This window comes from Pinus tabuliformis, chromosome 4_1 (genome assembly GCF_031772625.1).
Source record: "Pinus tabuliformis cultivar Carrire ecotype Pingquan chromosome 4_1, CPIR1, whole genome shotgun sequence".
Lineage (NCBI taxonomy): Eukaryota > Viridiplantae > Streptophyta > Pinopsida > Pinales > Pinaceae > Pinus > Pinus tabuliformis.
Genome location: NC_142303.1, coordinates 948,306,742 through 948,333,619, shown reverse-complemented (window position 1 = coordinate 948,333,619; position 26,878 = coordinate 948,306,742). Strand labels below are relative to the sequence as shown.

The following is a 26,878-nucleotide window of genomic DNA, read 5'->3' as shown; positions in this document are numbered from 1 at the left end:
TGTTGTTGTGCCCATGTAGTCCCCATATTGTTATGATTATGCCCCATAGAAGCCCACTATTGTTATTATTGTGCACTTACATTATTATTGTTATGTCAGCTTTGATTATATTATGACCCATTAGACTTCTATATGTAGAAAGGAGGTATTGTCATTTGTATCATCCAAGAATTGTTCATTTGTGTAATGTAAAGGAGGTTGCCCCCTCGAAGAGGCTGAATTCTAAGGCATTGATCTATCTTTTCTATCTTTTTGTGAGCTGGTTTCATAACATATTCTCTGTTATCTCGGCCATGGAAAGTGAATTTGACATATTTCCTCAATGGGTAACCTTTGGAGACATCCTGCTGGTCAAGGGAGCCTTTAGGGAGGCTGGTGGTAATTTTCTACATGATTTTTAAGGCATCATGGTGTAGATGACCCAATCATGAGTTCTCACTCCTAAGTCAAAAACATTTATAACAAAAACACTGCAATTGGTAAAAAAGGGGACTGTGAGGTTATTAGTAAAGCATAATAACCTAAGTGATTGAAAAGAGTGTCAAGTTATTATGCTTTCTTTGAAGGATAACTATCTTTAGCCTCAAATTTGGCTATATATATATATATATATATATATAGCAGAAAAGAATTTGACACTAATAAATTCACATAAAATGTAGAATAACAAAGATGAAAAATTCGAAACCTTAATGAATCCACTATCAAATTTTCATTTGAAATTCCAAAATATGATCGAATATCAACCACCACAAACCATATTGGAAATAATGTGTATCCCACTCAAATGATCCTTAAGAGATGAATGTATTTGTCATTACCTTTCCTATCAAGGTGGAAAATCTTGAGAACAGATCTAATCCCTCATACAAAATCATTATGCAAAATTATATGACTTGGAATTTCATGTCAAACAATCATGATAGGTGATCTAACCACCAGTACAAAATTAGATTTCAGTTACTGAACGCGTTCATACGATTTTAAATGTAGAGTACATCATGTGAGACGAAAAAATCCAGGACCGCTTGAAATTCGTACAATGTTCTTTATAATGGTAATGTGCGGTGGTAGTTATTGTTTTTTTCGTTTGTTTCTTTCGCATATATGAGTATCTTCCATATATGCTCATATCTTCCGTATATGTGCAATTTTCATATATGTGTATCTTCTGTATATGCATATATCTTTCATATATGCACAACTTTCGTATATGTGTAGCTTCCATATATGCATATCTTCCGTATATGCACAACTTCCGTATATACGATAGTTGCGCATATACATAAATACACATATATGAAAGTTGCGCATATACAGATATGTGCATATACGGAAGCTACGGATATACGAAAGATATGCACATATACATAAGAGACTCATATATGTAAGTTGCGCATATATGGAAGATATGCACATATACAAAAGCTGCAGATATACGAAAGTTGTGCATATATGGAAGATATGTGCATATATGAAAGATACACATATATAGAAGATGTGTGTATATATGGAAGATATGCGCATATACGAAATTTGCGCATATATGTGTATATGTGTATCATTTGTATATGTGCATATCTTCCTTATATGCGCAACTTCCATATATGTGCTTATCTTCCCTATATGCACAACGCCCGTATATGCGCATATCTTTTGTAAATGCACAACGTTTTGATATGCACATATACAGAAGAAGTGCATATATGGAAGTTGTGCATATACGGAAGAAGTGCATATACGAAAGTTGTGCATATACAAAAAAAATATGTGCATATACAAGAAACGTGTGCATATACGAAATATTTTCATATATGGAAGTCACACAACTTCTATATATGCACATCTTTTGTATCACATATCTTTCATATATGCATATGATACAACCCGCTGCTGGAGAAATGTTGAGGTGTCGTTCAATCCTCTCCATTCTCTGGTCTAGGATGCCCATACGGTTCTCGTGTCAGTCCAAGATAGTTTATCCTAGTAAAAAATTAATATTCCTGTAAAGTTCTATAGTTTGCATGTATTGGTTGAATCATCTAATTGTGTGTCCTATATCTGGGATCCAATAAGCCCATTCTATCATAATCTCAGTGTTTGAGAGAGTAGTTCTATGAAAGGATGCTTCTCCCTCAGATCAAGAGATTTATTCCTAAATATTGGCTGGTGTAATCTCCAAGAAGTGAATAATTACATTTTCTCAACTTGGTGGATCATCCACATTTTTATTGTTCACAGTTCTTCTTGGACTCCTTGCAAGTTTTCCAAACACAATGATTATGATTTCTCAAAAAATTCAATGTATTTTGACCGTTGGTAGATGAAGAAGTATCCATACTATCACTTTACATTATTCTAACTTCCTCTCATTAGTAAACCACTTTACACAATACAAATTTAGAAATTTCCCCTTCCTCACACTGAAGAAAAGTTTGAAAACATGCATTATGTTGCAAAAAAACAAAATTTTCCTCGAAGTGATTATGTTATAACACTAGAAAGGTTAGAATGATACACTATGTCACAACCAAAGGAATTTTAGATGGGTTCAAACTATGTCACAGTAAATGAAATATTGTCATAATGTGATCTTCACAGCGATGAGACATGTTACAGTAATGAAAATATTGAAGTGATGCAATATGTCACAAGGAAGGTTCTTGAAAGCTTGATGTATCACATAGAATGATATATTCCCATGATGCAACATGTTGTGACAAAGGAAATTTCGGAGCGATGTGTTATATAGTGGCTAACAACATTTTATGTCTAATACACATCCCACTATAACGTATAAAAGTTTGATGTCTCACCTATACAAAATCTTTGATGCAACATGATATGTGGCACAAATAAAGATTTTGGAGTTATGTGGTTTTCATAACCAAAGGTGTTTTAGGTGCAATATGCACTATTTGGTGAAGTTGGAATTTTTTAAGAAGTTTGATGTCTCTGATGGAAAGAAACATTGGTACAATGCAATATGTCAATGCAAGAAAACATTTGAAGGGATGTTATATGTCACAACCATATACAATTTACATTTGATATATTCAAAGGGTGTTCTTGTGGGAATTTTTGGAAAAATAAACACACTCTATACTATATATTTGAAGACAAAATCCTATTGTTTGATCCACATTGGGCATTCAAGTAGTGAACCCTTAATAACTCGAAAAACTCCTAAATGTTGAACTCAAAATCTATAACAAAAAAAACATTAAGCAAATGGTTTCGCCAATTAAACATGATATTATCCTTACAATACAAAACTGTAGGTTTAAATAAATAATTTAATTTAAAAATTAATAGAGGATTGATAACCAAATCAAACAAAACTTGGAATTGTCTCAAGGAATACAATGCCAATATTGGACCAAGACCAACGATTAATTTTTGTGAGTGCACTTAATAAATGCCGACAACCTAGGTGTCAAGAGTGAGTTGGCTTCCACTAAGAGGTATGATAGTACTGACTTGAAGAAGTACACTTTCATTTTCAATCAAAGAGAGCACAATCACTATCTACTGAGGATGTCCTTACACTATCACTGGGAACTGTGAAATCACTATCAGTGGGACTTGTGCAACCATTGTTGATAAGGATTTCACAATCATTGTGAACAAGAATTTTGTAGTGACTGTGAGCAATGGTTGCACAACATTGTCACTATGAAGTGCAATTAGCCTATCTTGAAAATTTTCTTGTGAAGACATCAAGAGTTGGGCATGTGAAAGCAAGTAGTCTGACACTTATAATTCCTAAAGGAAGACTTAAACACTTAAACAACATGAATGAGCATGACCTTAATAGCTTAAAATGAAAGATGACATGATCACAAGGAGGCTCCAAAATTTTAAGGTAGGAAAATTTTTAGAGAGGGATTATAGCAACTACAACATAAAAGAAAAGAAAAAAATTGTTACTTTTTTTTTTTATATTAAGAATTGATTTTTGAGCATTTAATGTTCCAACCTACAACAATTCAATTTTAATATGTTGTTAATGTTTTAATTCCTAAAAAAAATTGAATTATATGTTTTCGACTATTAAGAAATTGTTTCTGATATCAGTATGTTATAAATTATAGAAGAATCTAAATTATAAAAAATATGTATATATTTAATGGGAAAGAGGATATATGTGTGTGTGTGTGTTCTTTTTCCTTTTTTAATTTATTTTTTTACAATTTTTGTTTTTTTATATTTTCATAAATGTTTAATAAATAATTGAATTAAATGTCTTAACAAATTTTAACATTTCACATTATTTCAAAATGTTTAAACTTTTATATTTTAAAATCCTATGTTAATGTAACTTTATATGTCTAGCTGGATTCATTTTAAATTCATACTGCATGTATGGATTCAGCATCCTCAAAAACCCCGGGGCACTTCGATTGTGAAGATTTCACCTATCAAACTTGTGATTTCAATGAAGCCCTCCGAGATTCTAGACAAATTAGATCGAAAAATATTCCAAAAAGTCACACTTAAATACTAGTAGATTTTCCCATGATTCATCTACAACGTCCTATGAATAAAACAAATTTATTAATATTCAAATACCAAATCCTGAAAATCATAAATAATTTCAAAATCATATAAAATTTTATATTAAAATTTTAAATCTTTTTATGTAAAAAATTTAAATATAGAAAAAAATTCATATATTATTGTGATAATTATTTATTTATTTATTTAAGTTATTTTAATTCACTATTTTAGATACAAAATATTTTCATATTTTATGGTAAAATTAAACATATAAAGTATATTTAATAATTAATTCTAATAAATAACATAATGAAAAATAACGATATGATATTTATTTTATTGCATACTTATTCATACTTACAATCCATCTTATTTTTAATTGGACTAATAATTACATATATCGCAAGAAATATAATATTACTGATATATTTAATTCTCAAGTTAAATGGAGATACAGTTATCAAATTTGTAAGTGTGTTTGTATTAAATTTTGTAAAGAAATGAGATACTCTTTTAAATTTGGACACTTTGAAAAATAAATATGTCCAAGTTTTATCAAGTTTCCAAAAACATTTGGAAGCTTATGCAAATCCAAGAAACTGCGCAAACTACTATGTCGTAGTTTCTTTAAATTAACAAGGCACTGTGGAATTGGACACGTCAATATGTTATTAAATCATGAAAATTTTATAAAAACACATAATAAAAATACCTTGTATTATCTATACTTTCATATTAAAAATAAAACAAAATTTACCTTATATACATTTACATTTAATTTAAATTTCAAAAATAAAATTTTAACGCAAATTAGTTAATAGTAAAAAGATAAATCATTAACTTCAATAAAAATTAATAACCACCTTCATTATTAAATATTATAATAATATTTTAAATCACTTAAACAAAATGCACAATTGATGAAATTTCATCTCCATACACACTAATTTAATCATTATCGTATCTCAAGCTATCCTTGAGCCCATAGTCAAACCTCACATCATTAGATAAGAAAAATAAACTAGTCAAGGCCTTGGGATTTCTTCGATGGCTTATCTCAAGAGGGGGAATATATGGAGGAGGGGCCATACCCTATCTCAATGAAAATCATTCTTTCAACATGAAGAGTGGTTTGGGTCAGGGAAGAAACAATTTAGTAGAACTTTTTAGCTTAAAGCTTCTCTTCATTTTTACCTTAAAGAAAGGGTGCGGACACTTGCATGCTTTTGGGGACTCTCTGGTGGTAGTTTACTGGTTTAATTAGATTGATATTTTTCACATGCACAAACTTATTCTCATTGTCGAGGAAATTCTGAGGATCAAAAGACTATTTGATTTTATCTCTCGTCATCACATCTACAGGGAAAGGAACATTTTTTCAGATCTCCTTTCCAAGGAGAGCCTGGACTAGACTCTCAGAGGGTATGGAAACTCTATGACAGATGAAAAATGAGCATTATGAGTATTATCATAGACCATTTGTGGATGTCGTTTCTACAGATGTAGACATGAATGAATGGCGACCTGGTTGATTTTTGGTTCCTTTTTTGCTTCAACTATTCCTTTTTATGTATGAGATAGCCACATGTTTTTATCTTGGAAGGTAACAAACTATGTTGATTTATTTCTTCTAGGGGCATGTTTATATATCCAGTTTTATCAAATGGACTTTTTTATTTTTATTATTATTATGAACACAAACTTGTCACGAGATTGTAGTCTATTTTTTATATCCTTATCAGACACTTATAACATGTAATTTTCATCTTTTATTAATGGAAATGACTAATTTTCCTTTGGAAAAAAAATAAAATAATAATAATAATAAATTTACAAAGATCATGCAATCAAATAGATTAAAGATAAATTTAATCTTTTAAATTTATTCTGTTGTTGTAAAATAAATGTATTTCTTTTAAATTTATAATTTAATTTACCATTTAAATAGGAAATTTGTTTTCATTAAACTCTAAAAAAAAACTAAAAAAATATAAATTTATCATATTTAAAGATTAAAAATATATTAAAAAATAACATGTATTAAAAATAAATAAATATTTATTATTACTCTCAACATCATAGACATCATAGTCTTAATCCTAAAGTTTGAACATTATAAATACGCATTATCCTTCCTTCATTTCCTCCATCGACTCTTCGAGAGAGCAAATGTTACATCATAAAAAAGTCTAACCGCATTAATCTTTAAATATGTTTGCACTAGAGTGAAGAAAAACACTACATTTAATATCAAAAATATTGCATGCCTGTAAAACATTGTTCGTTAAATTCCTTTTTGTTAAGGCGCTCTCTATATTTGTAAAGCAACGTTGGTGGATGTAGGTCCGGTTTTCGCATTCTGAATTCAGCGAGCGAGAGAATTCCTCGTCCAAATGCTTGAGAGAATTCCTCGTCCAAATGCTTGTGAAATTAAACAAAAGAGGCTCTCAAAAGATTTCTAACAAACCCTTCATGTCCAACCTCCTCACGTTTCCTGTAAATTGATTAGTTTATGCCATTCACATGACTTGAATAACAACATAAGTTGGAAAACAAACCAAAAAGAAATTCAGAAATGATAACGCATGAAGTCAAAACTAAACCCTATTTGTTTACCTGTAGCTCCGCCAATTCCCAGCGATTTGTTCGTGGCTTCGTGCTGTGCAGGTCGAGTAAATCCTGATGATGCAGGGCAAGCAACTAAGTTTGGGAAAATGGCAAGAATTCAAACAGCAGGAGGTCGAGCCTTTTCGCTGCACCCTCCGGGCATCGCCGTAGCAATTGAAGGATGGCGTATATTCCGATCACACATTGGTTAAGGGTAATTGCTCATAGAAATTTAAATTTCATTTGGGCGGGTTTTCAAATTCAAATTCAAACGAGTGACACATTAAATGCTTATGTTATGCGGGTTCCGACCGTCTCACAGTGGTAGAAGCAGAAGCGTAGGAAATTTGTCGTCGGCACTAGGGGTTAAATTTGACGCCCGTATGCCCGTATTTCTCTTTTTTACCCGTAAAATACGTTTGAGTTTTAAATTTCCACGTCATGGGTAACTTGCCATTAATTTCCAAAACCGTCATATTGACGGGCAGGTTTAAAAATTAGAAGTGACTAGGTCTAGGAAGTGACTAGGTCTAATTATGTTCATATGTTCATAGGCTGTGAGTAATTATGTTCATATCTATCACCCATTCATTATTTGATGTGATTGCCAGTCTCCCGCCCCAAATGACCACATATCTTTTGCTCCTCGCCGGTTAATGCTGGTGTTAGATGAACAGAGAAGTGAGAATGGCAAGAGAAGTAAAAGATTCAGGTTGTGAACCTGAGCCTGATGAGCATCCCCTTTCAGAGATTGGAATATGCGAACCATTATTAGCGAACTCGAAGCAGCAGAAGCAAAGGATGAGCCGATCCATTTCCAATGCGACCTCGCAGCTAGCCATTGTGGGTTCAAACGTTTGTCCTATCGAGAGCTTGGACTACGAGTATGTCGCCCTCTAACTTATATGTCTGAATCTGTGGTTGTTGTTTCTGGATTTTCATTTCCATGTTGATCGTGTGAGCATGGCCTCATACATCTTGACTGCAGAATCGCATGATTTAGGTTTTGGAATATATTTCATTTTGAGATTTCTTTGATGGTATTTGGCATAAAGTTGGTTCCCCCATGGCCATATGGCCGGAGGATAGCCAACCAAATCCCTTGCTCCAGCAATTGGCGTTCAGGCCATGAGTTCGGTCCTCCTGATAAAGTAACCACATGCACTGATTCTAGATTATGTTCCAACACATTCTATTCCAATGCCAGAACCTGCAGAACTCAAACTTTGTCATGGTTTACTTTTGGGTTTCCAGGTCTTGACTTGAATTCCCCAACACCCCCCAACACACTTGTTCCACTTGAAAGTGGATAAGGGCAGCAATTGGCAAATAACGGTCATGGGTTAAAATTTCACAGGGCTTAGGGATCAAACTTGAAGATTCTAGCATGCATTCATATATTCAACTCTCTTACTTCTGCTCATAGAGTAAAATAGAAAATTATCCCAAACTTGCTTGCCAAAAAATGACAGATCATTCCAGCTTTCTCCATTACTTCAGTGGCGTGGTTCAGATCCTGCAATCATCATAGGCTACAGAGTACACCTTAAACACTCGTTTCTGTTTGGAAATTACACACAAACTCATAGTGAATGCATTGTTAGTTGAGTGTTAGCCAAGAGGAAAATGGCAAACACCCTACCGACTTTCGATTGGTTTGAAGCCAACCTCAATTGCTCGGATCTACCGTGACACCCTGCTGAATTTCGATGGGTTTGAACTTTGAAGCCAAACTCAATTTCTCGGATCTACCATGATATACTGCCATTTATGATTTTGCTTTATTGTTTTCAGATTGATGGTCCATCTTGAACTGCAGATCTAGTACCTCTGCCCTCTGCCCCTGGATTTATAGACAGACCCTAATGCCAATGTTGATGTACCCAGCTTTAGATGCACGCCAAAACTTAGGGCTGTGGCCAGATATGGTGGAGATCGTGTCATATGAGCTATCTCATATTATCTAATTGAAGAACATTCTATTGGTTACTTCAATCTAAGGGTGATGAACACCATAGAATCAGTTTAAAATCAGTATTAGTGGTGGATGCTTATTAAATGGACGGTAATAAGCAGTTTAAAAATAAATAAATAATCCATTAAAAAAATAAATAATCCATTAGGATATAGTATATGAGTATGAAGCAGTTTAAAAATAAATAAATAATCCATTAAAAAAATATGCTATGCTTGATTTTATTCTTAACAAACCAGTTCACAGAGCACAGATGAAACTTGTACAAATAAATTTTAAAAGTCATATGATGGGCAGTTTAAAAATAAAAACGTCATAAAAAAATTCCTTGACGGGTAAGGTCACCCGTCAAATTTAACCCCTGGGACTCGGCACTGTGATGGTCCGTATTTGGATGTGTCAAGGTATCATGTTGGGATGCAGAGAGTGTACGTGGGGGTATTAAATAATGTATAAGGTTGGAAATATTGGTTGCTAACTTGCCATCCAAGCCCGTGGGTCAGCGTGGACGTCGTACAGTGAACGTAACATTACCATCGACATGACAGAAATATTTGACATGGAGCGACAACACGAGAGGACATGAGATATCCAGGGCAGATACGTAAAAGTTGAATGAAGAAATCAAAATGGCAGGAAGCGAGTAACCTAGGATGCAACTGATTTTTTAAAGATAGTATGTAATTAGTAGCCACGAATTAAATGTTATAAACATCAAGATGGTGTTGGATTTTATTATAAGTAATTAACCAGTGTTACATAATAGCGAGTCTTAGCTTATTTTAAATATAATTTAATTAAAATAAAAATATTGGCTCCAAAACAATTGTATTATCTAATTTAAATATAGAAATAATGTTGCATTAAATATAATTATATTTCATTTAAAGTATATAGTTGGCCGATTTGAAAATATGGATTTTATGTAAATTTGAATAGCATATTCTCACATCTTCTTTAAACACTATGCTTAATCATATTAATAAAATAAGGGTGGAACTAAATAGAACAACGCCAAAAAATGATATAATTTTTTTAAATGTGGTAACTAATCATAATAATAAAATAACTAATCAAATTGTTTTTGGGTTAGTTGATAGAATGGATGAGTTTGATATTAGCTCTCGTTTTTATAAGAAAATTGATGGATCTTTTATATTTCGGCTTTAAATCATTTCATGGGACTTGAAATCGTGACCAACTGGTTAGTTGATGAATGGAAACTCGTGACCAACTCGTTAGTTGATGAATGGATGAGTTTGGCATTAGCTCTTGATTTTGTAAGACATTTGAGCAATCTCTTATCTTTCGGCTTTAAATCATTCCATAGGACTTGAACTTTGGGACTTGAAGTTTGACCAACTATAGGGAAACATGGTTCGATAGTCATTGGATCCAACTATTATCTGTTGTCTGTAAGTTAGTATTGATGGGAGTTCAATGTTCCCTCAAATTTAATTGATCTATTGTATTGTTACGCGATTATGTCTCTCATATATGTATTCGCGTTAATTTGTTTGAATGTGGTAGGTCTCAGATGTATGTATCTGCATAGATGCCAAGAAATTTGTGGTGAGGTCACCACGCTGAGTTCTGAGAGACCAACAACATTTAATGCTCTAACACAATAATAGGAATATTCATAGGTTAAATGTTGAAGAATGGTGTATGTATGATGCATCCATCCACATCATTAAATGTTGTGTCATTATTAATAAATTGTACAACATGCAACGTGAGAAGAGAACTGTTATGACAACAATGATAACTAGCTACACAAATTAAGCTATGACAACTTACTTTAATTATTTAACTTTGAAAAGTATGAACCAATTGCCACATTTGAAAGCTAAATTGTAGATATTCTCTCTTAGTTTAAATATAGTAAATTAAAGACCAAATTATTTTACAAAATAACAAAGTTTTGGAAGTAGGACAATCATAATGTAAAATTATGATGTTGTTAAATTGAATTTTTTTTATACTTGTATTTAATGGTAAAACCAAGTGCCTTGCATAATCACAAAAATGTCTAAGTTAGAACATCCAGAGGTTAGTTATAATATACAAATACACTTGTCATATTATTTTTAAACTCTATTATTAATATTATGTAGTGAAAGGGATATTCACTTACGTTAAATGATACTAGAGACTATGACGAGGATTTTGTCAAAACCTTCATATGTCTTTGTTTTGAACACAACATGTTATGATTTATTTAAATGTTATTTTTTTTAAATACATAATTTTTTTTTTTTTAATTTATTTGGTGAAAAGAATTGAGAAATAAAAATAATGTGATTTTTTAAATATACTTTATTATAATTAATGGAAATCTTAAAGTGTATACTTATTTTAAAGCCTAGGAATATTAGTGAATTTTACTAATTTTTAAAAAATTAACTATAAAATGTTTAATAATATATTTGTATAAATATTTAATTTCATAAAGGTTTAATTTAATTTCAATTTTTTATTTTTTTTAATTAAAAATAGAAATAAACAAGTTTTTATTTTTATTTATTAAATATGAAAATCATTTTTATAAAAAAATTAGTTTCTAAAATTTTGGTAAATATAATATAAACTTTAAAACCCCTAAGCTTATAGCTATAATAAAAAATCCCAACCCACACTTTATGATTGATTATTCGACATCAAATACAATTATAAGTTAAAGTCAAATCCCTTATAACTAATCTTTGTGTTGGATGATTACGTAAAAAGAAAATAGAGACAAGGCCAGAATGAAATATTTCATTAAGCAAATCAATGCAGTTTATTTATTAAGTTTTCTATTAACTAAAAATCTTATTATAACTAATTAATTGATATTAGAAATAAAAATAATTGATTGCAATTAAAAATAAAAACAATGTAATCGTGAATGATGCTTAATAGGAGACTTAGAAGTATATTGATTTATCAAAAAGTTTCCAACATCATTACTTGCCTCGAGATATTCCCATTATCACGGGATTTCTTCACTGTTCATGGGTAAATATATTTATAGCATCATAGATCACCAAACATATATGCTTTATAGCATCATAGATCACCAAACATATATGCTTTTTTTGAAAATTTTGTTGGAATTTGGCGAAACATTGTAGGGGTAGGATTATTGAATTGAAAATGTAAGGCTTTTTTAATTTATGTGTTTTCAATTTCTGAGAATACAAAATTATTGGAAGGGAAAAAATGGAATGGATTTAATTAATTTTAATTAAAATTCTTGTTTGGAATGTATTTAAATTTTGTGTAAACTTTTAATAGGTTTTGTTGTCATAGTGTTAAATTATTTTTGAATGGTAAATCCCAAATATTTGGAAAAAATATTAAAATAAAAAATTCTTCGATAAAACAATTTGATTGTTTATGAACTAGACCCTAAATCTCAAACTCAGATTTTGAGTATGATAAAAAATTACATTAAAAAAATATTTGTGTTGGGTCATTATGGTTTTACTCATTTTAATATACAAACTTGTTGGAAACAAAATAGTTTGTATGTCTCATTCCTCACACAATGAGATGGAAGGAACATGATTGCATTAATTAATTTAGTTAATTTTGGAGTACGAATTGTGGCCCAGAATCTGCAAAGAAAGATCTTTAGGTTCCATGTGGCATTAGCTGCAGCTACAAAATGGGCAAAACGACCACTGGTGTCAGTGCTGTAGTACTATCCCGTACAGCAAATGCACCTATAGGCGGTGCAAGCATCATGCCATAATAAGATGCAACCACAAAGAACCAATCAAAACTTGAAAAAATTGAATTGAAATATATTATTTTTAGTTTGCAATGTAGAATTTGCATGATTTAATTTTAAGTCAAACTTAAAATTAATTTAAAGTCAACTTAATATTGATTGCGATATATGTGCCTATGGCAAGATAATTGTAATGAATTTGGATTTTATTATAGGTAATTAATAATAATGTATTTAGATTTTATTATAGGTAATTAATAATAATGTATTAAACATCGTATAATGTATACATTAAAATATAGATATAAATTTTGACAAATTATTTTTAGTTAATAATAACATATTAGCACAACTACATTAACAAATGTGGTTGATGTACGTCGTAAATATCAATTTAATATATGTTATTAATATATCAAATCTAAGATTAATATAAAAAACTCTAAGATTATAAAATCATAAAATCATAAACCAAAGGGATTATTAATATTATAAAGACGAGGAATTAAGAAACCAATAGGATTAATATTATAAAACCAAAGAATGAATATTGAAAATTCAAGGGAATAATAATAAACCAAAGGAATTGATATTAAAAACTGTCGGGATTATTAATATTACAAACCTAAGAAATCAATAAATAAAACACATTAATATTAAAAATAAGTGGGGTTAATATTAAAAAACCAAGAGATTATTAATATTACAAAGCCAAGTATAAATATTCTTGGGGTTTAATATTATTCCCTTGACCAATGTTCACCATGGTTTACCATGACTCATTTCCATATTGAGAAAAATATTTTTCACATACCCAAGAGATTAATATTATAAGCCCATGGAATATAAACCCTACGATAAATATTATAAATATTAAGATAAACATTAAACCCTAACATTAATATTATAAACCTTAGGATTAATATTATAAAACCAAGGGATTAATATTTAAAACCCAAGGAACTATAAACCCAAAGGAATAACATTGAACTCTAGCATTAATATTAAACCATGGGAATATAAACCATAAGATTAATAACCCCAAGGGATTATAATTATAAACCTCAGGGATAAATATTAAAAACACAATGGATTAATATTGAGAACTAAAGAGATTATTATTATAAACCCTTGGGATTAAAATTATAAACGTAAGTGATTATTAATATTATAAACCCAAGGGATTAATAAACCTAAGGAATTTATATTATATACCCAAAGGATTATAAACACAAGGGATTTACATTAAACCCTGAGATTAATATTCTAAAACCTATCAATAACATTATACCCTTAGAATATGAACCCTTAGATTAATAAACCAAAGGGATTGATATTATAAACCCAAGGGATCAATACTAAAAACACAAGGGATTAATATTGTAAGCCCAAGGAATATAAACCCAAATATAAATATTATAAACCCTAAAACAAGCATGGTTGACCATGGTTGATTTTCATATTGAGACAATATTTGTCACAATGCGATGCTAGATTGATGAAAAGCGATTTTGGGGTAAGGCCAAAACCCCTTTCATATCAATATTCGATCTTAAGGCATGTGGGTTATGGCCTACAATACATATCAGAAGCGTTCTTATAGCGCTTAAGCCTCAGAACCCGGGACCATACACTTATTCGGTTTTTTCTTTAAAAAACAAGACCATAACACTTTATCACAAAACAAACGAATACACGGGAACCACAAGAAAATCTGCTCCGAACACTTGGCCAAACTTCAAAAGGATTACACCCGCATATATAAATATCGGTGGGTCCGCTCCTCTACTCCTTTATACAACGCTCTCCGACCTCTGCCTTGTCCGATCTCCGATCGACTGATCTCCGCCGTCCATTATTCCTTCGGATCTGACGGTCAGCGCTAAATCGCATATCGACACATCGACAGTCCTCCGTCTGCCAGCCCTTGACCTCTCTGATTTGCGATAAGCGATTAGATCGCAACCGTCGATTCTGACTCTCGATCCGACGGTTGGCTCTTCATTGCATAATCACAATCGCATTTCTTTAAGGACCGGTTCCGATATCGCCCAAGGGATTTTCGTCGATGCAATATAAAGGTTCTACCCCATGAGACTTGATTTGGACCGTTGATCTCACAGATCCGATGGCTCTTGTGCGTTCTCTCATCTATTCTTCCTTAGCTTGATTCACTTGCTTTTAATGGACTCTGCATTATAAACATGGTTTTCTGCCATACTCCGTTAACACAAAGAACACTCATATATCGATGTATTTACTTAATATTGGATCGCCATCGATCCTACAGTGATCGATGGTCGATCAACACTCTACAAACGGGATTTAAGTCCTCAATGCATATATTTACAGAATCACTCGAAAAGTATAATTACACAGATACGCGGAAATCCACAAACACACATGTATTATATTATACACAGAATTGAGTTACACCCTAAGGCATTTCAGCCTTAGAAACAAGCTTCCTCTCAACTACATTGTGAACACTCTCTCGGCTTACAAATATTTTACAATCGCACTATATCTATCTATCACTGTCTCACTATATATATAGAACACGCAGGTTCATCGTTTACAAGAATATTGGATCGGATCACTGAAAGGATCCAATCAATCCTCTAACAACCCCTAAATCTCTCTATATGCATACATATGTGGCAGATTACATTTAATAAAGTCTTGAGAGACTTTATCCATTCCATCATTTACTCTGTTTTAAACAGATTTGTCCCCTGTTCAGCTCCAATGGTCCACTTCCTCCTCTTCTCCGCTTTGGATTCCTCTTTTGATTAAGGTGGGTCAGATGCTCCTGCATCAGACTCCCGAGGCACAAAAATTTATGACCTCCTGGTCATATTCTTCTCCTTGTCCTTAGCAATTCTACCCACTTCTCAGTGGAACTGCCTTCATGATCTTCTGTGAGCTGCAACCAACCTCTGCAGTAACAGTCTTCCTCTGCTACATGATACCTCACCAAGCTCTCCTCACTCAGTCTTTTGGCATCCTTCTGGTTCTCTTCTCTGGAACCAATTGAGCACTCCTTGCTCTAGGTTGCTGCAAGTCTTCTCACCTTCCACTGCCGTTCTCTGCATGATAGTAAGACCATAAACTCTCCGGTCTTCACCACAACTGTACCTCCTTCTCCTTCTACTTGCACTCTTCTCCCTTCTCACAGGAAATCCTTTCCCTACTTTGATACCACTTGATGAAAAGAGATTTTGGGGTAAGGCCAAAACCCCTTTCATATCAATATTCGATATTGAGGCCTGTGGGTTATGGCCCACAATACATATCGAAAGCATTCTTATAACACTTAAGCCTCAGAACTCGGGACCATACACTTATTCGGCTTTTTCTTTAAAAACCTAGACCATAACACTTTATCGCAAAACAAAGGAATACACAAGAAACACAAGAAACTCTGCTCCGAACACTTGGCTGGACTTCAAAAGGATTACACCCGCATATAAAAATATTGGCGGGTCTGCTCCTCCACTACTTTATACAGTGCTCTCCAACCTCTGCGCTTTCCGATCTCCGATCTCCGATCGGCTGATCTCCACCGTCCATTATTCCTTCGGATCTGACGATCAGCACTAAATCGCATATTGGCACATCGGCGGACCTCCGTCTGCCAGCCCTTGACCTCTCCAATTTTCGATAAGCAATTAGATCGCAACCGTCAATTCTGACTCTCAATCCGACGGTTGTCACTTCATCGCATAATCGCAATCGCATTTCTTTAAGGACCGGTTCCAATATCACCCAAGGGATTTTCGTCGATGCGATATAAAGGTTCTACCCCATGCGATATAAAGTTAATGCTATGGAGGGTACCTTTGTCAGAGTCTCACAGAGCACGGATCATCCCTCTCCGGCGTCCCTCTCCGGCAAAAAGCCCCCGGCAACAGTTCCCCTCACATCGTATTGATGACATCGTATTTCCTACCGCTTCTGCCTCTACCACCGTGAGACGTCGGAACGCTACGGTATACGATACAAGTTATATAATGTACGCATTTAATGGGACACTTGTTTGAATTTGAATTTGAAACCCCGCCCAAATGAAATTTAAATTTCAATGAGCGATTAGCCTTAACCAATGTGTGATCGGAAGATACGCCATCCTTCAATTGCTACGTCGATGCCCGGAGGGTGCAACGAAAGGGCTAGACCTTCTGCTGTTAGGAGGCAACCAATATTTCCCATAAGAAACTGATGAATGGAAGGATGCTCTCTCTGCAATCTCTCATCTCTCTGGTTGGGCGCTCCTAGAAGACACTAATAGGTGGGTGACCTATCATTGTTCCCTCTTCTGCTCTATTTTTATTCTTTTTTATGCTCATAGGCCAGTAATATTTATTTGTTTGCTTCTGTATCAGGTCCAAATATTCTTCAACTCTCTGCAGATATGAAACATCCATGGTAAAACTCGTGGTTGAATACGTGGCCAAGACAACATTAATGTAAGAGATAGAGTTGAAGACTTTGGCGTTGTCTACCGACGCCACAAAATAGGTTTTTTTGGTTGAAATTTCGTAAACTTCAAAAAAAAGTTGATGAAATTTGATGGCTGGAGTGTTTAATTTAATAGTGAAATAGATTTATCATTATCAAAAACACCTAAAATTTTAAAAACTTTAATAATAGTCTCTGTATGTATTCGCATTAGCATTCATCCACCCGCATACCATCCATACATCACTCCTCATTTTGAATTTGGAAACCCGCCTAAACACTGAAGGGGAAGCGTGGAAGAGAAACCGGAGCGAATTGTGCAGGAGAAAAGAGGCATTCTTGGATGACGATGAACATAAAGATGAGAATCCATGGCGGCAGATGAAGTGGATAGGCGAGGCTGCCGCCTGTCCCGTAAAAGGTCATCTCATTGAGAAGCTCGACGATCGCAACAACTTCCGCAGAGGTTTCGCCCTCCGCTTCGCCAACGATGTGGAAGACAAGACGCACATTCTGCCATGGCTTCTGCCTTCCAAGGCGATCGATCTCCATCGCAGACAGCGACGGGTTCTTCTGGATCTGGGCGCCAATGCATTCAGCACTAGCCTAACCTGGTTTCTTCGCATGTACCCTTGCGATTTCACCGAGATTCACGCCTTCGAAGTCGATTCCAAGCTCCTGCAAAAGCCAAACCCTCCTGGTTTTGACGAACAGAGAAACGTGGAACGAATGAATCCGTCCTCCATCAATGTAAAGACCACTCCGCAGCCTCCACAGTGGATGGTGGATCGAATCCAGCTGCACTACAACTTTGTGTCAGACGGAGATGATGAAGCTAGCAATGCGGTAAATATAACAAGGTTTATGAAAGAGGAGCTGCAGTTGAAAGCGACTGATACAGTGGTTGTAAAGATGGACATCGAGGGAAGCGAGTGGCCAATTCTGCGGCGTTGGCTCAGCGATCCAGAGATGCCTCTTATCGTGGATGAGCTCTTTGTGGAAGTTCACTACAATCATCCATCCATGTGGAACTACCACTGGTCTAGATTCGGTGACATCAGCAGGAAAAATGCGAAAGAGCTTCTCGCAGATCTCAGATGGCATGGCTTCTACGCCCACTTTTGGCCCTAATCCATTAACCTACCTCACGCCCTCCTTTCACCCTCACATTCAAGGTGTGACAGTCAACGTACGAGGTTCCTCCTTTCCTCCGATCATCTGCCATCTTTGATTACAATGAATCTTATTTTTCTTTCCCTTCATGTTAATTTCTGTAATAAAGTTCGAGATGCTACTCATAGCAAAAATGCGCTCTATAGTTTTGGATCCAATTCTCGGATATATTGTAAATATCCAGAAAATAATTCTGGAGGTTGCTTAATTTTGAGAATTATAATGTCAGTTTACCAGAAGGTAGCAGCTAGTGGTTGAATATACATTTGTGAGTTCTATTGTATTCTGAAATTTGAACGGATTAAGACTTCCAAACCCGAGCTTAGGGATAGCTTATTTGTGTTTGATATACCTACAAGAATAGCTTATTTGTGTTTGACATTTGTATTATGAAATTGGAACGGATTACGACTTTAAAACCCGAGCTTAGGGTTAGCTTATTTGTGTTTGACATAGCTAGAAGATATTGCAATCGGCATATTTGTGTTTGACATATCTACAAGATATTGCAATTGACACCAAATGACACAAATGACACCAGCATAGACCGACTCCTTGAGGAGTAGAAGACTGGGCTGTTGTCTGCGCCGGAACGAAGTGATCGTCCGGATAATTTGCAGTTGATATCTAATCATTGCCTTACAGTGGTAGGGATATAAATGACATCATGTTCCTGATTATAGACGGTTGAAACTAGTTTATGAAACACCCATTTACCTATTCAAAAAGATCACCAAGGGTTAGTAAAATCACTGTACTCAGCTCCTTACAGTCGTAGGGATATAAATGACATCATGTTCCTGATTATAGACGGTTGAAACTAGTTTATGAAACACCCATTTACCTATTCAAAAAGATCACCAAGGGTTGGTAAAATCACTGTACTCAGCTCCTAATCATTTTTTTCCAAAACATTAGATTATAAAAATTATGAAACGACTATTGTTTATTCAAAAATTGCGTTGAGGGTTGTGATTATAAAATTTCCAAAACATTAAATTATAAAAATTATGAAACTACTATTTGTTTATTCAAAAATTGCGTTGAGGGTTGTGATTATAAAATCACTATGTTCAGCGCTTTATAATTTAAATTATGAAATGGCTATTTGTTTATTCAAAAATTGCATTAAGATTCTAAAATCAATGTCGTCAATTCCTTATCATTTCTTTCCAAAACATTAAATTATAAAAATTATGAAACGACTATTTGTTTATTTAGAATTTGCGTTGAGAGCTGTGATTATAAAATCACTATGTTCAGTTCTTTATCATTTCTCTTCAAAACTTTAGTTTATGGTACATTTAATTTAGAGTACTGTTTACATGATTTTTTTCCAAGACTGAGTTTTTCTTTTAAAAGTTGGTTTATAGTGATGATTACATAATTTATTTCCAAGACATGAGCTTTTTTTCAAAAAGTTGGTTTATAGTAATGATTACATGATTTCTTTCCAAGATTTTAACTTATAGTGTTTATAAGAAAGAAAAGAATGAGAGTAAAAATCACACAAACCATGTGATTGATCTTTCTAATATAGGAGTAATTAGAAAAAATTTCTTATAACCAAACAATATCAAAATTGTGATTTTTTTTTTAATATTTTTGGTTGATTAAATAGATGATTATTTTTTTTAATATTTTTGGTTGATTAAATAGATGATTATTTGATACTATTTAATCTTTTTAACTTAGGACTTAAGGGCTTAATTTATTATATAATAAAAATCACACATGAACCATGTGATTGATCCTTTCAATATAAGAGTAAAGAGTAAAATTTTCTTATAACCCAACAGTATCAAAATTATGAGTTTTTTTTTTCCTTTTTATCAATGGTTGATTAAATAGATGACTATTTGCTACTATTCGATCTTTTCAACTTAGGGCTTAATTCATTTTTAGGGGTTGCAACTCTCCCTTAATTCAACAAAATTAAGGGCAATTGTGTGAAGTCTAATTGAAAACTATTACCAATGGCTTCAAGTTGTTTTTTATTTTTAGTACTATTTCTTTAGTTTCTGTGGTGGATCTACTTGTAATATAAACTATTAGTATGAGCAGTCAACATGTTACCTATTGATATGTGGGCATCAGAGAAGAGAGGTAACTTCTTGAGGTATGCCTCTCTAGATTGTAAACTTTCTAGGGTCCTATTCTCATAAACTTGTATATGAAAAGTGAAGGGGGAAGAAAAGTTCTTATACCTTAGAAAGGTCAAGGTTCCCCCATGTAAAATTTAATTCAATTGTATTTTCCCATAAATAATGGACTTGTAACTATGAAAACATTCTTTAGGATTATGACATATGATGTGGTAATTTTGGATTGGTAAGAAGGATTTCTCTACTCGAACATATTTGTTGACTTGTAGGTATTGCATCCTCATAGGGGAAATCCTTCCTTTTCTCTAACATCACCATATTTAACAGTGGGGAAGGGTGCCTCACACAAGGCTTAAGCTGTGGATTTGGGATCATGGCGAGGTAGTGGAGACTTAGGGTGTTCTAACACTTTTCATCATCCAATGAGATAATCCCTTGGAATTGTGGGGAAAGGTGTTCTTCAAGCCAATAGGGAAGAGATGTTGTAATGACCCCTCATGTCCTTTTTAACATTTTCACTAGGGTAATGGCTTGGCTTCTCTTATTTAACATTTTAAAACCGTCAAAATACATAAAAATAAAAATATGGAAGAGATGTTGTAATTTCCTATCATGTCTTATTTAACATTATAACTAGGGTAATGCCTTGTACCATCCTATTTAACTCTTTAAAACTTTCAAAATAAATAAATAATAAAATAAAAATTAAACTAAATCAAAATAAAATCGAGGTAAGTTGGGGTTTCTATGTCATGTAGACATTTTCACTTTGAGTTTTGAGAATTCATGGTTTCAATGGTTTTTCCCATGGTATTTTCACTAATGTAACCTATTTAAAGTATAAAATTCCAATGAATTTTCCACACATAAAATAACCAAAAACCATTTTGTCATCATTTGAAGTCTTAGACCCAAATAGATAGGAAATTTGTACAACGAATTTGCGACATTTTCCAGTTTCATTTTTTAGTTGCATTAACACGTTCATAGATTTCTCTTAGTAGATTGCTTCATTAACTTGTGGGTCGTGTTTTTCGAATACATTTTATATTTATGGCATATGTTGTTAGTTGAACATTTTGTTTAAAATAAAGTCAAGATTTGGAAAAAGAATTGAAAAAAAAAATGTTAATCAATATATTATAATAAATTTAGAGTTAAAATAAAATTATAATAAATTTTCTTATTTTTTAAAAGGAATAAAGCATGCACAAGAGCTAATGTTTTTTATTCAGTTGGATTTTCAAGATCTTGAGTTAAATGTTACATCATTATATAAAAAATGAAACTTGACGACCTAAGCTTAAGAGTATTGTATGTTTTTAAGTATTATATCATTTATATTAGTTTTAGATTATATTTTATGATTACAAAACAATTGCAATGTGAATGATTAAAAAGAAAATATTATTATTTACAAATAATGTTTTGTTTGGATAAATAATATATTTATTTTTAAATAGAAGTGTATAGGGAGATTTTCACTAGGAAGATTGGACCATAAACAAAATTTCACTCTCCGTCGAGAGGCATAGAATAACATAGTGTTCAAAAAACTAAAAAAGACCAAAAGTGGGCTAGATTGACTATGAGAATAAACAGTGATACCAAACAATGATGATACCCTAGACATAACATAAGACTAAGAAGAGGGATCATAATTCATAGTTGCAACCTGGATGGGGTCTTGGTTGTTGGCAGGGGTGGTCTCAGTCTTGAGTGGGATGTTGAGATGTAGTTTGATATGATCCAATGTTTGATATAAGTCCTTCATGTGACATTGCAAGTGCTCCATAGAGTGAAGGAGGTCTGCCTGATGCTCAAATCAATCCAGTAGAATTCTACCAAGGAGGAATTACAAACCTAGTATAAGTTCATAATGTGCATGTACAAGTTGAAGTGTCCACATGTGTGCTTGATATATGGCACCCAGTTTGCCATCTCAGCGAGAACCTCTATGTATGAGAGATGGTGCCGATGAGAGACTATTTCTCTCTCCATGTGGGTGAGCTCATCCTAGATGGGCCTTGGGGTAAGTTGTTGAAAATAGCAACAAGAAATGATAAAAATAGAATCCAGAATATTCCAATTTTAATTTGTCCTTGAATTAAAATTGTGAATTAAATTCGAATTTAGTCTCACCAGCTGCTTGAAAATAATTAATTAATTCATTATGGATTAATTAGTTGGAGAAATTCAATTTAGAAGTATTTCTGAAGTCATGCAACAGTTATCCCTTAAATTAAGGAGATAAGATTGAGTTATATTTGAGTTGTAATTAGTTAGCTCAATTTACTGAGTTAAGTCTAGTTAAATTAGTTCCAAACTATTTGAGAGACTAATTGTGATTTATTAGTCAGTTGATGCATGCATGCACTCAACTAGTGTACTCCATATAACTGAAGATTCTCTCATCAAAAACTCATGCATGTCTATTCTGAGAAAGACCCAATTGAGCTAAATGTCAAGGACAGTGTACTATCAGTTGCATGTTTTATCCTATAAAGGAAACCAATGCATGTTGTCAAGGGAAGGTTCCTTGAGGATTGCGCAGTTCGGACAGTGTATTAGAGTAGTGCGTGAGAGCAGTGTGTCAGAGAAGTGTTACACTGGGTGAAGGAGATCATCCCAGAGGTAACTACGCAAGGAAATAGGAGCTTGGAGCGCAGAGAGGAAGGCTTGTGAGAAGCTTTGTTTGCCTATGAACATCCAGGAGGATTGTACTAAGAGCTGGCTAGTTGTGAGAGCTAAGGCTTTGTATAATTCTGATGTATTTCGACCTTGTATGATAATACAGATAGTGGGGTTTTTAGCTAAGGCTTTCCCTTGAGTATTTTATGTGTTTCATGTGCATTTACGAGGTCCCAATATGCACCTTCACTACAATGTGAATGATATAGAAAGCCTGAAAGAATAAATGTCACGAAGGTGGACTTCCAATAATGAAAAGCCTCCCACACCATTAGTAGCTATGCTATCAAATGATGGGCAGTTCCTCGGTATCCTTTTGGTGATAATTTCTAAGTCGACCGGGGCAACTTTATTTGCCCCGATTCCCATGTAACATATGAACCGATTTAGGCCAACCAGATTTGATCTTGGGCGTCCCTGAAGCATAAACTGGACCGACTTAAGCCGACGAGACTTGATCCTGGGGCTCCCGAAACTTAAAATGAATCGACTTAGGCCGACGAGATTGGATCCTGGGGCTCCCGGAAACTTAAAGGCCTTCACGCAATGATGGGAATGAATTCTGCAGGCGCGGAGCATCCACAAAAGAGATGTTAGTTAACGGCAACCAGTATTTCCAATCTGCTTTTTGGAAAGTGAGGGAATGTACCATAGGTCGCCGGGTGGAAAAACTGAGTAACGGAGATCGTGAGGATTGTGATCTGCTGGAGCAAAGGAACGGGAGCACCACCTCTTCCACAAACACTATAGTTGGAATCCAAGTAGACCCCCACTTGCCCACAACTTGGTAGGGCATGACAACATGCCCCCTGGATAGAAATTAAGCGATGTATAACAAAATTGTCATTGCAAGGTGCCACTCGACATGCCTTTTCTACATTCATTTCCATAGTGGGCCACCCATGTGAACAAGAACTTCAAGAGATATACCAAGGCAAGTAATGGGTTACAGTACTATGCTCACGCAGAAGCCATCCCACAACAATCCTGTCCATTCCATCACATTCAATGGTGAGTCATCGATGGATGCCTCATTAAGATTCTACATGTTGCTTGAGGCTTTATTCAATAAATTTGGAGACGAAACTCCTTAACTTGGGGTGGTCTCAACAGGTCCTTTCCTTACCCTTCTAACCAGGTCCTCCCTTTGTTGGACATATGTTGTCATTGATGGCAAAGGCAAAGGCAAAGGAAATGGCAAAGATTGGTAAAGAAAATTGCATTGGTAAATATTTTTTCATTAGTGATCAAGGTAAAGATTTATGGAAAAAGCAATAGTAGAGGTGGCATAGGCAAAGCAAAGGCAGAGGAAAGCATGGTAATCATTGGTGGCAAAGGAATAGTACATATACTTCAGAGCCAATTTTTTAGCACCATATCATCTCAAATGCAAGTGTAACCTAGCAAGTTGGATAGATCTCTAAGGAGCTTTCCAGTGGTTTGGAAGCCCTAAAATGGCCTCTTGGATTGAAAGACAGAGCGAGCCAAAGCTATATGAACCCAAAGTAAAATAACATGGTTAAAGGTGAATGGAGGATCCTTTAGCGCATAACCAAAGTTGGTAGAATAACCAAACACGACAATTGACATATACGGAGGGAGACAACCAATCACATATCACCAAGCGGTCTCCATTGGACACATCGACCCACAGATCGACCCCAAGGGAGGTATGGAGGTCATGAAAATGAAAGTGTCAAGAGAAAGGGCATTGGGATACGTCAGCACCAACAGGCAACAATGATGGCCAATGGGGAGCGTTTCGGGCGGTCCCCATGGGACATGTCAACTCGGAAGGCAAACCCCGATGAGTTTGTTAACATGCACAAGAGGGAAGTGCGTGGATAAGGGAGTTTCGAGCTTAGCACCTGGACACTACCCTCGACTTGTTTCACATAGAAATAATATCTTGGGCATAGAGAAAAGAGTCGCAGAGGCTCTAGGAGCATCTAAGCACTAGCTCCTTGGATTGTTTCGCGTAGAAAGGAAGGAGTGAAACACATAATAAACAAAGGGGCTATCAAATAGGGAGCTCCGTCCCTTGGGTTGATGGGTGGTCATTCGCCTAAAAACGTGACCAATGACGTGGAGCCATTAACAAAGGAAAAAGGCCTCCTATAGGACTTAAAAGGGCTTAGTGCCTAGGGCCTAAGCCAATGGTCGCCATGACTCGGTCTTATGGTGGATAATAGGAAAGGTGCCAACAAAAGGGACCTAACACAAAGAGGTCTTATTCCTAACAAAAAGATGGAGCATGACCACAAGGGGAGTATACTCAAGTCAATATTTGAGTATGAGATTATGCATTGAGAATTGGTATCATTAACTAGTATAAGTTATGCTTTGCATGATAGAGGCTAATGGTGTTTGTTGCATATGAATCAATTGACTATTATGATATGATTCTAATTGGTAATTAGTATCATACATCGGACTTATGGTGAAAGGAACATGGTGCATATATGGAAGATGTGCGCATATACGGAACCTGGGCATATACGGAAGATGTGTGCATATACGGAAGATGTGCGCATATACGGAAACTGGGCATATACGGAAGATGTGCGCATATACGGAAACTGGGCATATACGGAAGATGTGTGCATATACGGAAGATGTGCATATACAGAAACTGGGCATATACGGAAGATGTGGGCATATACGGAAACTGGGCATATACGGAAGATGTGCGCATATACGGAAACTGGGCATATACGGAAGATGTGCGCATATACGGAAACTGGGCATATACGGAAGATGTGGGCATATACGGAAGATGTGGGCATATACTGAAACTGGGCATATACGGAAGATGTGGGCATATACGGAAACTGGGCATATACAGAAGATATGCGCATATACGGAAACTGGGCATATACGGAAGATGTGCGCATATACGGAAACTGGGCATATACGGAAGATCTGGGCATATACGGAAACTGGGCATATACGGAAACTAGGCATATATGGAAGATGTGTGCATATACGGAAACTGGGCATATACAGAAGACGTGTGCATATACGGAAACTGGGCATATACGGAAGATGTGTGCATATACGGAAACTGGGCATATACGGAAGATGTGCGCATATACGGAAACTGGGCATATACGGAAACTGGGCATATACGGAAGATGTGCGCATATACGGAAACTGGGCATATACGGAAGATGTGCGCATATACGGAAACTGGGCGTATACGGAAGATGTGTGCATATACGGAAACTGGGCGTATACGGAAACTGGGCATATACGGAAGATGTGCGCATATACAGAAGATGTGCGCATATACGGAAACTGGGCATATACGGAAGATGTGTGCATATACGGAAACTGGGCATATACGGAAGGTGTGCGCATATACGGAAACTGGGCATATACGGAAGGTGTGCGCATATACGGAAACTGGGCATATACGGAAGGTGTGCGCATATACTGAAACTGGGCATATACGGAAGGTGTGCGCATATACGGAAACTGGGCATATACGGAAGATGTGCGCATATACGGAAACTGGGCATATACGGAAATGTGCGCATATACGGAAACTGGGCATATACGGAAGATGTGCGCATATACGGAAACTGGGCATATACGGAAGATGTGCGCATATACGGAAACTGTGCATATACGGAAACTGGGCATATA

General features: G+C 34.8%; 1 protein-coding gene across 1 annotated transcript; it reads left to right on the top strand.

Annotated features, from left to right (window-relative positions):
* The first annotated feature begins 16,689 nt into the window (after positions 1-16,689).
* Positions 16,690-18,445, top strand: LOC149179273 (uncharacterized). Its single transcript, XM_089423801.1, has 2 exons — positions 16,690-17,091; positions 17,186-18,445. Exon 2 carries the CDS (start codon positions 17,643-17,645, stop codon positions 18,390-18,392), a length of 750 nt encoding a protein of 249 aa, XP_089279927.1. The 5' UTR covers positions 16,690-17,091; positions 17,186-17,642; the 3' UTR covers positions 18,393-18,445.
* The last annotated feature ends 8,433 nt before the right edge of the window (positions 18,446-26,878 follow it).

Coding starts and splice junctions, on each gene's coding strand:
- LOC149179273 (XM_089423801.1), top strand. CDS start 17,643: ATGAAGTGGATAGGCGAGGCTGCCGCCTGTCCCGTAAAAGGTCATCTC.